General features: G+C 45.1%; 1 protein-coding gene across 1 annotated transcript in view; it reads right to left on the bottom strand.

Moving 5' to 3' along the window:
• LOC104163494 (metabotropic glutamate receptor 1-like) overlaps positions 1-12,872 on the bottom strand; it is a 30,359-nt gene that overhangs the window by 433 nt on the left and 17,054 nt on the right. Inside the window, exon 3 of the mRNA XM_009702519.1 lies at positions 3-402. Coding sequence (XP_009700821.1) covers positions 3-402 — 400 coding nt within the window. The remainder of the gene's footprint in view (positions 1-2; positions 403-12,872) is intronic.

The raw sequence follows: 12,872 nt of genomic DNA, 5'->3' as shown, positions 1-12,872 counted from the left end.
ACTCCTTGCAGCTGGTCCATGAGATACCGCGGCTGGAGGGGCAGGGTCTTGGGGGCCTGCTCGGGCAAGAAGAGGTGGGTCTCCTCCGCCGTGGCCTGCAGCGGGGGGGTCGTCGCCACCCGCCTGTGCACCACCATGGAGGGGCTGCCGGGCTGGTTGAGGCGAACGGGCTCTCTATCTTCTTCCTCCACCACATTGTACAGAGTCTTACTGCTGATGTCGGTAAAAGTCAGGCTCTTGCTTTGGCCGTGGTAGCTTTTAGTGAGGGGTTTGATCACTGCTGTCTGATTGCACCCTGTCTCCTGGTTCTTCACATGCACTGAGAGTCTGTGCCACATGTGTTCCCCCTTGGGAGCTTGTCTTCCACCTGGTTCAGACCATGACACAGACTTTCCATTAGAACTATGAATAAAATAAAGATGGGTTTATTTGCATTTACATTACGCAGACACAGGCAGTATAACAAACAAGCCTACAAAAATACTGATTGCTTTGTCTCATTAATAAGCCTCCCCCCTCCCAGAAATACTACAGAAGGAAACAACAGTGTCTTTTAACAGCAGCAATTACTGCCGTTTCGCACCCAAAGGCAGTTACTCCCCGCCGGGTACCCACCCTACGGCCAGCCTGCAAAGCCCAGCCCGCGGGAAGGGCTCTGGGGGGGCTGGCTGCCTGTCGAGGACTCCAGCCATGGCATTTTGTATCTAGGTTTGCTCAGCCCACCTTGCAGGGGGGGAAGGAAAAAAAAGGAAAAAAGTCACAGGAAGAGCTTCATTTAAGCCTGATTTACAGCTTACAGGAAATATTTCCAAACTGTTGGAAGAAAACCAGCCTTTGCCTTTGGCACTTTGGGTAGAGAGAGGAATTGTTACTAACCCCTCTGTTCCTTTTTGTTCCCTGGCCCCCTTTGCGTTAGGAACAGATGAGCTGTTACAGACACGAAGGACTCCAGGACTCCATCAGGCAGGAGACAAACGCCCTTCTTCCCAAGCGACTGTTATTTACAAACCAGGGTAAAGTGCTGGGACTGAGAACAGTTGGTTTGTGTGGGTGGAGGAGCAAGCAGCCACACGACCGTGGTGGGTCGAACCCTCCGACTCCGCACGCGGGCTGGATCCCACCAAAACGCCGGGCTTTTGGCCGAGTGAGGACCTGAGGGTCAGGTCTGTCCCTGGGGAACTGTAGGGTTTTTGCCTTTCCCTGTACCTTTGCAGGGAGCAGGACTCAAAGCAGGGCGATATCCCATTAGCAGCTGGGGGGACAGGGAGCCGAGCAGTGCTGAAGAGGACCAAGCAATTGTTTAATTGCAGGTCAGGCAGTAGAGATCATTCACAAGTTATAATATACATCACCTGGGTGGAAACCAGAGACCGAGAGAAATTCTGAGATGATTTATGCGAAGCAGCCTTATCTCAGGGTTTCATCCCTCGGAGGGGAGCAGAAGTAAACAAAGGATTACACCTCAGCCCCTGTGATTGCAGCGCGGGTGGGAGGCAATCTGGGTGGGAGGCTGGCCCAGCAGCCTTGCCTCCTCCGCCTCCTCCTCCTCACACCAGGGGAGATTGCTTCCCTTACAGACAGCCTGCAATGTGGTTCTCAGTATTTTGCTTTTCCTTGCTCAGACTCCTGCGCTTCTGTTTTCCAGGGAGTAAATAATTACCAGTTGCATTTTGTGGGGAAAAAAAAAAAAATATATTGACTGGCTTTGTCATAGCTGGAAGAAACTGGTACAACACAGATAATGTAAACCTGGCAAAATGGAAAAGGAATGTACATAACAATGTGGCACTTTTCTGCTGAGCAGTAAATATTCCTGGAGCAAAAAAAGAATTTGAGATGGATCCAAACTGGGAAGTTCACCTCCGACTCCAGACTCCGCAGGCTGGACCTCTGACTCACCACCTCTGTGGGAACTGGCTCACAAGAAGGGAGCCAATCTAAAATATTCCTACCTCCCCAAAGCAGGTAGTTGGTAGGACCTGGAGCTGCTTGGATTTCGAGTTTTATCCTAGAGGGAAAAAAAAGCCAAGTTCCCAGCTGAAGAATGAAACCTCTATATTATAGCGATCAACAAAAAGATAAGAATGAAGGTTTAGAAGCGTTCCTGTTTTGATTGAAATGAGCTGTGGTATGACATATTTTTAAAGTGCTACAAAGATAAGCAAATGAATGTAACTGTTGGGCGTGAAAGATTTTTAAGGTAATATTTTAACATACCAAGATCTACAAACTCTTCACACAGAAACACATTTTGTCTGCTTTAACTTCAAAACAAGTCTCTTCTTGTAGAGAGGAAAATAAGTCAAGTGCTCACATACTGTATTTTGCTGATGCTATAGCTTCCAAATACTGCAAAGGGCTTTTCTGAAAAAAATCACGATGATTATCTACTGTCTTTTATGCTAAGTCCACTTCTGCATCATTTACTTCTTCATATCTAGCTCTGGTGCGTCATCTCACTTTTGAATCCCTCCTCACACCATCTGCTTAGTCTCTATCTCATTTTGTTCCCAAGATTTTGTATTTTACATCAAAGGCAAGCACTGCTATTTTAAGGAACTCACTACCTCTGTCTCCAGATCTTCCTCCTATTCAGTTCATTTTCCTCCCCCTCACTCTCAAATTCTGCTCTTCTGACTTCTTTCTTCTGTAGCACTCTCCATAAGGCGCTTAATCGAGCCCAAGTCAACGGCCATACTGAAATCAAACTGCTCTGGGACTGCAATACCCAAATGTGAACAAACCGCTTAATCAGGATTTGTCTGTTACCGACTTGCTCTGCAGGGAGAGCCGGTGCCGCCGAAGCACCTTGCCAGACCTTACTGCTCATGACTGACGGCCTTGTGACAAATAGATTGAGAGCTGCAGTGGCTCGCCATGGGGTCAGTCCGGTGATCTCCACCGGGAAATCTCTCTTTTCTGTTACTTTTTTCCCTCGGTCTTTCCCTCAACTTGCTCTCCTTGCTGTGTCCGTGCACCGTCAGCCTGTTAACGCATCGCGTTTGAGACGGATGTCCCAAGACTGTCATAGAAATACTTGGGCTCTGTCTTGCTGGACAGCTGGCAGGGAGTCACACCGAGATGGACACGTTCAGGCAGAATGAACAGTTAGCCTGGAACAAAGACCAGCCATCTTGAATGACGAAAAGCGAAGATGGGGTTGGAAAAACTCAGACCTGAACTGGGTCTCGGCCAGATAGGAGTGAACTGACTTGTGCACAACCATGGTGACAATCCTGACTGCACGCGGGACGCATGGTCACCATTCCCTAAGTGATTGTCGTCATCTTTTTTGAAGGAAGCATCCGTGGGAGAAGGTGAAGATCAAAATAATCTGCCTGGTATAATGGGAGAAGGGGTGATTTTTCCACACAAAGGCAGGAGAGAGCACCAAGCGAGACCACAGTTGGGGTGTTGAAAACGCAATGTTCAATTGCACAGTGACGAGGTGGGACTAACTGGTGTGTTCTTGCTTTTATCAATATGACAGTTACCCATTTCATGTCCATCATGTATTTATTTGCCTTTCCTAACTCTCTCTCTCCTTTATACGATTTCCTGTAGGATTTACACTTCACACTTACTGCCTAGAAGTGAACTCCTTGGAGCCTCAAGGGATCTTAAGGTTTGTAGTTGATTATGCCCAGTGTAACACTCCAAGTGCTATTTCTTCAAATCCTTGCATCTAGCCTAAATGTTCAGACAGGTTCTTGGATATCCTGTCAACACATAAGGTAGGCGTGCTTTTGCTTTAGAGGCAAGGACATACATTGAATTTAGTTGCTGTTTCTCAATTTTCACCGCAGCTTTGTCTAGGTCTTTTGTATTTTGGGGAATAGACGTAAGTATATTTCTTCTGTGAATTTTTATCAGTTCCACGAGTAGATCTGTCACTGCTTTGGTTAATTTGAAGTGTTGTTTTTAATATATCCATCAATCTTTACAATGTACTCTCTGCATGACTCTGGGGCAGTCTGTCATTGGGTGGCAAAGGTTTCTTTACATCGTAGAGGCTGAATGCTCCTGAGGTGGAAGATGCTTACTCCAGTGGTGTAAGGTGATCCAGCCTGTGCAACTGTCTGATCTCTCACCAGCGACGCCATAGCCTGAGATCCAGAGCATCGAGAATTAGATGAATTTCTCGTCCTGTGTGCCCGAACCTTTGTCTTTTTTGCCTTGAACATTTTATGCGTGACGATCCCTAATTGATACCACATGAAACGGTTAAACAGAGTGCTATACGCTCTGAGGAGGTTCACTTTAGGTACCGACATGTTGGGAAATGGCTCCTCATCTGATGTAGTGCGTGTCACTGCCAGAGTGAAAGAGCTGGAGGTGCAGTTAGGCAAAGTGCTTGAAGAAAGAGCCCTTCCAGTTAAAAAGGAAGGGACATTCCTTGACCTGTTAAAGTTCATCCCCCGTTTCATCCCTTTAGGACACCAGAGTTGTGGTCTGTTATCTTCTCCAAGTGGCCATGAGCTGAGGGAGCATCTTAAGCTTGCTGAGATGAGGGATACAGTCATTTGGGCCAGGGCTAGTGGTGGTGGACAAGATTCGGACACAGATTTATGAGATAAGGCTGTTTTTTTTAAACCAGCAATGGCAATTAACCGGTGGAAGAGGTTACAGGAGATGTGATATATGTTCTCTTGCTTTCATTGTCAGACTGATGCTTTGGCCAAACCTACCTCCCTGCAGTCACCATAGTATCTGAAATGGCACAGCCAGTAGCAAGCATTGGGATATCCTAGCGGTCCCTCCTCTGAGGATAAAATCTTAGGAATGAATATTAAATGCAACCCAAGAAGGGCCTATCAACTTTGTCGGCAAACGTTAGGTCCAAACCAAACCCTGAACTATCTTAGCAGCAACCGGACAGGGTCAGTGTCGGGTACTGCCCGGTCAACAAACGATGCTACCCCAGTTACCGGCCGCCTGACAATGTGCTCCAGAGAGCAGCATGCCCCGGGCTGTCCCTGTGCTCTTACACAGAGATGGGCAGGCTTCCGAGACAGCGGGGAAGCCGAGCAAAGGAAAGGCCCCATGTGAAAGGACAAAACCTTTCTCAGCCCAAAGGCCCCATCCAAAAGCTGTACATTGGACAAAACCTTTCTCAGCCCACACAGCAGTTTGTGGATGGATGCCCTCCTAGGGAAGCCAGCAGAGGAATTTCTGCCCTGCCCAGAAAGGCAGTTAGCCAGCCACAAGCCTTCTCCAGCCCTGCAGTCAGGTCAGAAGCAGTAATGAGCCTGAGCAAAGCTCGGTCCCACCGCAGCCTCGCCATTCGCAGGACCCAAGCTAACAAGCTGAGATTTAAGGCTGTACCTGCACTGCAGCACATTGCAGGTGCTTTGCTGCTATCCCCAAGGTCTCTTCCGTTATTGTCTCCATTTCAGTAAGGCTACTGGGGCATGACATTTGATTAAGGGGAGCGAACTGGTTTTAATCCAGGCTAGCGATATCTCCCTGTGCTAAACAGGACCCTCCGCCTGGAGCTGCAGCAGTCGGCCCTGCCGCTCCTTAGCAGAGCGAGCCACGCCGGCCAACGTGGTCCTGCAAGCCTAATTTTTGGAGCATTGCTTCTAGGGACTCATCTCTTTTACTAACCCCAGTTTAACGTCTCTGTGGCTCACCCAAGAGTGAGGGAGCCATCATCAACCACAGTCCCTCTCTGGTGTATGCTCAGGTTTTTTGCCTGATATTATCACCTAAAAGAAAAAAGAATCACAAACCGATTTCAGCCTCAGTTCGTTTACACTGTAATCTCTATCTCGGCGATAAGAGGACCTTACAGCAGTTTTCACAGGGTGACTCCAATGGTTTCTGTGGTGCTGTATACTTAGAGCAAAGTTTAACATCCCACTTGTGTTTCTGGAAATTTAAATTACTAAACTAACTTTTCCTGGTCGGTCCCCTCCCTTTTTTTTTTCAGGACAAAATTGCCTTGGGCATGGGACACAATGTTCTACGTAAATTAGGGAGCTGCTTTAAATATATGATGGAATCTGCTACGCAAAATACAGGAAAACATGGTGCTGTCAGGCTGTCTCACAGGGGCAGCACCTGGTGAGACTTGGGGTTGTTGTGAGTGAGCACAAGCCCAGAGCTGTCCCAACCCTCCGTCGTGCCTCGGGCTTATGTCAAGTACATCTAACACATTCATTTCCTTCATCTGTAACTCTGCTGTAAAAGTTAAGTATTACTTCAATGTGAGCTACACAAAGGCTTTCTACTGTATGTCAACCCTATTGAGAACTGAGTTTTGGCTGCTTGTTTTCTTTTTTAAATTGAAATGTTAATATTATACAGTCTGTAACGTGGATGCAGTAGCTATGTCTAGCCTGAGTACCCTGTGACGTGACCCTGGTTTCCATCCACAGGCTCCCCAGGTTGGGGTGAGACCCTGGGGGCAGGCTCAGAGGGTGCCAGTCCCCCTCCACCTCTCTGCCCCGGTCACCCAGATGGGGAAAGCAGGAGCCAGGAGTGGGGTCACAGGATTTACGCTTGTGCCACTGTCGAACTGGGTTGCTGCTAGGCTCATATCTGCTCCCCAGGGCAAGGATGTACTCCTAGATCCAACAGCTCAGATAGAGCCAAATATCGCTAAATAAATAGATTCCTTCACTTTGTATACCTATGTATATGTACATAGGCACTTTTGTACAAGTATAAATTCGGGAGCGGGTGGTGAGGGAGACGCCCACTGCAATGCTTCAGCGTAGTTGAAGTCCTACAACTTTAGCATGTATCACAGTTCTTACTCACCTAGCTCAGCAAAGGTGTGAGAATATTACACTGTTAATGTGTATAAACAGCTGACTATAATTATAATTACTACTATAAGTTTTTAGTCTCATCTGAAATACAGAAGCTATGTGACATTGCAATCACCCATCTAATTATTAGTGAAGAAACTTTGATTCAGTAGTATGTTCATTAAGTATTTTGAAAAAAAATAGCAAATAGCTACTATTGTGTTGCATGGAGAAAACAACTTACTCTAACAGATAATACAAAGTTCACGATAATAAACAGTTTGTCCCAAATAGCAAGCAAATTTTTCCAGTGTTCAAGAAATGAAGATCAGAAACCTGCAAATCAAAGTGAAATTAAAAATTGCTCTTACTAGTGAATCATTTTTGAATCTGTTTATTTCATTGTTATTAATAAGTAAACCCCACCAAATATTCAGAATGCACACATCCTACTGGATCACCTTTGTAATTTTTTTCAAGGATTTTAAAGTTGGTGCATGGAAAAAGCATGGTGTAAATCCTCATAGATCCTCTGATATCAATGGAGAAGCACATTTGTGTTATCTGAAGATGCGTCTCGTGCTGCACATTCGAACAAATGTATGTGGCAGTGCAGCCAACGACAATACCTGAACTGAAGCATTTATTCAGCCAGGCTTGAAAAGGAGCACAGCTAATAGTACCTGAAAACTGAAAATTACAATGTTTTGAGCAAAGGGACCCGGAAAGCTTAGGAACAGGGGAAGAAAATGATAGAGTGAAATTAATTTAGGAAAATGTAGGTAGGTGCAACTAAGACAGAATAGTCTGTAGGACTGGAAGGCTGTGAAGATCAACAACCTTCAAAAAACATTGCGTTAAAAGAAATACCATCGAAAAAGATCTAGAGCTGCTGTTGAATAAGAAACACTAATTAATGAACTTTGAATATAATAAACCCACAAAATAGCCCATGAATTCTGTGTTCCCCACTCAAAAGCACCACACCGTGTTACAGAGATTAGGAGGTCTTTCCTATGCATGCAGTTCAATAGTAATTAAGACAGTCGGAGGTTTTTCCTTGCTTTCTGTGATCCCCTGTGGTTCTGATGGAAAATGATTTGGGGCACCACGTTTTTTACCAGAAAGGTAGCTGTATACAGAACAGCAACAAAAAAACCATTGGGGACAGAGAATAGAGTACGTGAGAGAAAGTTAAAGAGCTGAATATATTCACTTTGATTTCAAACATCTGAAAGGCATTAGCACCGAGGCTGGAAGGTATTTCACATAGCATATAGATGCACAACTGAGAGCCCTAGATGAAATTACAAAAGGGACAAATTATACTGAAAATCCAGAATATTTCCTAGTCAATAGCTGTGTCAGAGCAGGAATAAATTCCTAATGAACTGGTAAAAGCCCGTTGCTCTGGATATTTCCTACCAAAATGTGCAGCCCTTGGAAAGGCAGTGGTCAATGAAGTCTTTCTCCCACTATAACTTGTCAGATTCTCTGGTGTACTTGAGAGTAAAATAAACTCCCAAGAGTTTAAACAGTGCTCAAAGAGCCATCAGACCTGCCTTAACATGTTGAGTGCAAACTTCATTCCGTCGCCACAAGAAGCTTAGTCAGGAGGCCCCTCGTCTGTAACCCCGAACAGGCTGCAGTCCGTAAAGCAGCTGGAAACGCCTGGGGGTTTTCTGGGTGTTTCTGAGAGTTTCCATGGTAACAAACGTGCAGCTTCAGAAGATAAGAGCCCTGAAACTCAAAGCTGATGTTTCTCAGTTTTTTAATATAATAATAAAGTTTTATGAATCCATATTTTCATGATTCTGCATTTCTGACCATCTCCAGGATCGTACAGAGAATGGAGATCAGCGTTACCACAATAACTGATGCTAAGTGTTGTGTACATCAAAACACCAGAGAGTTTCAAGTCCCTACAGCTAATTGCTTGTAACTGGAAGGCGAGGGAGACCATAGCACCCGTGGTGATTTCTAGCATGTTGGGGTAACAAAGCAGGGCTTCCTCAGGAAAATCCAGACTCGCAAACTGCTGCATTTGAAGTCCCACTGGCTGGTTGGAGTCCCACCAGAGGTGTTTCTCAGGAGCTCATGTGAATGAGGATTTTTTTTTTCCAAACTGAAAAAAAAAATCCCAAGTGTTGTCATGCGAAAAGCAGAAGGTTTGGCCTTCCCTGTGCTCGGGAGTTTTACAGCTTGTGCCCATGCTTTTTGAATATAATCTGTTGTTGCATGCGCCTTTGCCTCCTAACGGTACGCCTGTGTTGGCCTCCCATTTCCTCATCAGTCTTTCCAGACAGACCGCTGGTGATCTGTGCCCTGGGAATCTGCAGCACTTGTTCCATATCAGAAAAGAAAGCCATATTGCTGTCAGACTGGAAGTTAATAACAAAACGCTTGTACTGCTCCTTACACTGCCTTTGGAAAGTTTGCCTTTCAGGGTGGTAAATCTGGTTGCTGCACAGGCCCTGTAAAACCCATCGCTACTGCTCCAAATATATGATGCGTTGTGCGTGTTTCCTCTGATCTGCAAATTAGAGGGGCAGATTTGATTGAATTAACATCATTGCTACCTGTCCACAAACAGCACAGGCTGTCAGAGCCATGTACAGAGGCAGAACGCTTTGTCGCTGATCAGAGATGCTGAACAGCATCTCCGGCCGCGGGCTGTGTCAGGGGGTGGCCGGCAGCGACCCACCCAGGCACGGCACAGCCTTCCCGGGGCAGGGAGCGGGACTCTTTCACAGCTGCAGTTTATCAGATGGAAACGAGCATAAATCTGTCCTGGAAGAAATGAGAAGAGGCCTTTCTGTTTCTGCAACAGCTAGCGTGTTTTCCCCACCGGGTTTGTGCTTGCTTGGAGAGGGCAGTATTTGCTCTTCTTGTTTCTGAAGAGCTGAATGCAGAATATGCAGAATCTGAACACCTTTCAGAAATTATAACAGGAAAAAATTCTCTGCTATTGTTTACAGATACTTTAGGGCAACTGTTTGTTCCTAGGCCAGATTCTGCTGGTTTTATTTACATGGGCCTGCTCGTGATTTCCCTGTTCTGTGAATCCCACCAAACCAGTGTTTTCTGTGTTCTCGCTGCTCACAAGCACAGTTAGCAAGAGCTGCGCACAGCAAAGGTGTCTTGCCGTGAGACAGCCACTAGATCGTTGTTTAAAGCACGCAGGATAATGTCATCTCCATGCAAAACTGTAAAAAAGAAAAAAATGTTGGCTAAATGGAAAAAGAAGATAAAATTAGTACAAAAAAAAGGATGTATTTGCAAAGTTGTAGGCATTTACAAATAAAATTGAAAGCTTTTAAAAATAAAAAAGTAAAAGCTGCAAAAAAATTATTCGGTGTCCTCTTCATCACATGTGGACAATCAGATTAAGGCATTGTGCAAAACAGGGGACATCATAAGCAAACTTCCCATCTTTAATGGCATGCACCACATTTGTCCCATCATTAGACATGATAAACCAATGAGAACGAGAAAGCAAGGGGTAAAACCACTCTTTGTCATGCAGCTTCTCTTACACATTCACTGCAGTGTGGGATTTTTCAAAGCTGCACGTGTGCCGACGGACACTGGCTGGTGGGCGAGAACTCTGGCTGCCTCTTCCTGAGGATTGAAAAGAAAAAGACACCCAGTGAGTGGTTATAGACATGTGCACACATGGTGGCTGTACCACTCGGTAGGGTGCCTGGCCCTGCCCTACGCCTTCGGGGCACTGTGGGCTTTCCCATCTTTTCTCCTCCACGACTTCCACAGAGATCTCTCCTTGGCTCCAGCTCGGTACTGTTTAAAATAGGTTCTCCGGGTGTTCATTCCTGCCGCTCCTGCTGAGCCCCGGTGCACTTTACACACCAGATGGCAAAGGGCTGCTGTGCATCGAGCTGTCAGAGGGACGGCTCCCCTGGTATTCTCAACGCAGGGTGAAATGATGAAAAAGGAGCATCTGCCCTTTGCATCCTATTTACAAAAGCAGCACCAAAAGTTTTTGTTGGTGGAGTGTTTAATATATATTCAGCTCCTGCTTTTTCCTGTGTCTCTTATTCCCCTAATCTGCTTTTCTAAATGTTTCTTTTTTTTTACTTGTGAGCTCTAACTGAATAGTCACTAGCTTTCATTATACGTGGCTTCACTATACGTGCTTCTTTTTGCCAAGGAAACGTTGGCCTTACTGAGGTAGACACAAAAAGAATAGTCTCCTAGACATTCTATCTGCAATGGCAATTCAAAAAGGGATTGCGGATTGCAGTTTTGGCCATTAATATAAGACACTGTCCACTTCCTTTTTCTCCTCTTCCTTACCCTATCAAGCAGATGCAAACTCTCACTTGTCTTCCTCAGTATCAAGAAAAATATATACACACACACGCGTGCTTTGACAAAAATCTCAGGTATTTTTGCACATGGAATGTATCAATGAATTTCTGCAAAAAAAAATTTGTCATTGTATTGCAAATAAAATGCAAATCAAAATTCAGCATTTCTCCCCATCAAACAATCATAGTGCATGCTTGCCAGACTTCTGTTAACCTCCGAACAACAGATTCATGGATGGGATGCGCATGTACTACGTACAGCTGCTCACGAGCCAAACAAGCCATTCTTCTCACCACATACTAAAGCACGGGAGCACAGCGTGACGTACACAGAATACATGCATACCCATTTTGGAGAGGTAGATGCCTTGAGATGACTTCTGAACTATTACGAATAAAACACAAATAAGACATACTGCTGAGCAATTTTGTAAACCGACTCATTTTGAAGTCTCTAGGATAATTAAATCCCTTACCAGGTGTAATGAGATCTCTGAGATTTGACAATTTAAAGGCGATCGTAATTAGGAACTTGGCTACCATGCTTTCTTCTACATCCCATTAAAGTTACAGAGATTATTAAGCTTCTGATTAAACAGCTATCCGACATTTCTACAGACCTCCAGTTTTCTTCATCTATTGACAGAACAAGAGCTCTCTGCTTTCTGTGCTTGCTTTGTTAAAAGTCAGAAATCAGTAGCTTATTCAGTCACAGGAGCTAATTTTACAAAACAAGTAGCAACGTGCAGTTGACTATTCAAGAGAAAAATCCAGTTCTAAATGTTTCTCCCGGAGGTGCGGTGCTGTTCGGACAGCAGGGCGCACACAGCCACCCAGAGCCTGGAAAAGGTGCGAGACTTTGGTTTCAGAGCACTGCTTGGGACCTGGGTCCTTCTGAGTCAACAGGCTTTGCCAGCTCTCAGCCCTCAGCTACGGCAGTTTGCTGTCGCGTCTGGCTTAGTTGCATCCCTTGTTTCCCCTCCCTGTATTTCTTCCTATTCAGATACACCCCCGGAGTGAGTTCAGAGCGTCTTGCTCTCCAAGCTTTGGGCATCTCTAAGTCTTGTTATAAAATCTTCCTGTGTGAAAGGAAGAAAGAAGCCTGCTTCCTCAGACTGCTTCCTAGCGTGTTCAAAATACAGTGAGCTCTTTTCTTACTGTGGCTGCCGTCGTGCTCCTCAGCCAACATCAAACACAGATATTACGGGTAACAGAGCGTGCAACCCCCAAAATGCCTCGCCAGGTTTGCATTCTGTGGGAGGCTGTTGTTAAAATGCTTCCAAGCTCCATCAAAGCAGTGGTCTGCTTTTTGGTGAAGGTCAAAGGTGATCCCCTTATGGTGAAACACAGCACATACACTACAGAAATCACCTCTAAATCTCAAGGTTCATGCCTCAGCAGGATTTGGATTTATAGTGAAATTCAGATTTACAATGTTCTGGGAAATGTAGTGCGTGTGTTGATTATACTTCAGTGAATTATTTTGCAATTATCAAATCATTGTCAACAGCATAAATAATAATAAATGCTTTTGAAGCATTCAATTTGAAGTACCCTTGTAGGCTTGCTTTGTCTTACTGGTAGTGTGTACCAATACTGCAGAGCTCTGAGTCAGAATTAGTGTCCAGATCTCTGTACCTCTCTTTTTTTCTTCTATTTTTAATTATGATAACATATCCCCTCTTTTACCTCCCAGCCTTGCAGGCAGCGATGGCACTTCACATACATTTTTTACAATATGAGGATTAATGGCTCATTTTGGGGGCAGTCTTCTCGAGGGTAATTCCTG

Source organism: Cariama cristata, unplaced genomic scaffold (genome assembly GCF_000690535.1).
Source record: "Cariama cristata isolate BGI_N322 unplaced genomic scaffold, ASM69053v1 scaffold17416, whole genome shotgun sequence".
NCBI lineage: Eukaryota > Metazoa > Chordata > Aves > Cariamiformes > Cariamidae > Cariama > Cariama cristata.
Note: the sequence above shows the minus strand (reverse complement) of the source record. Positions and strands in the feature narration are given on the sequence as shown.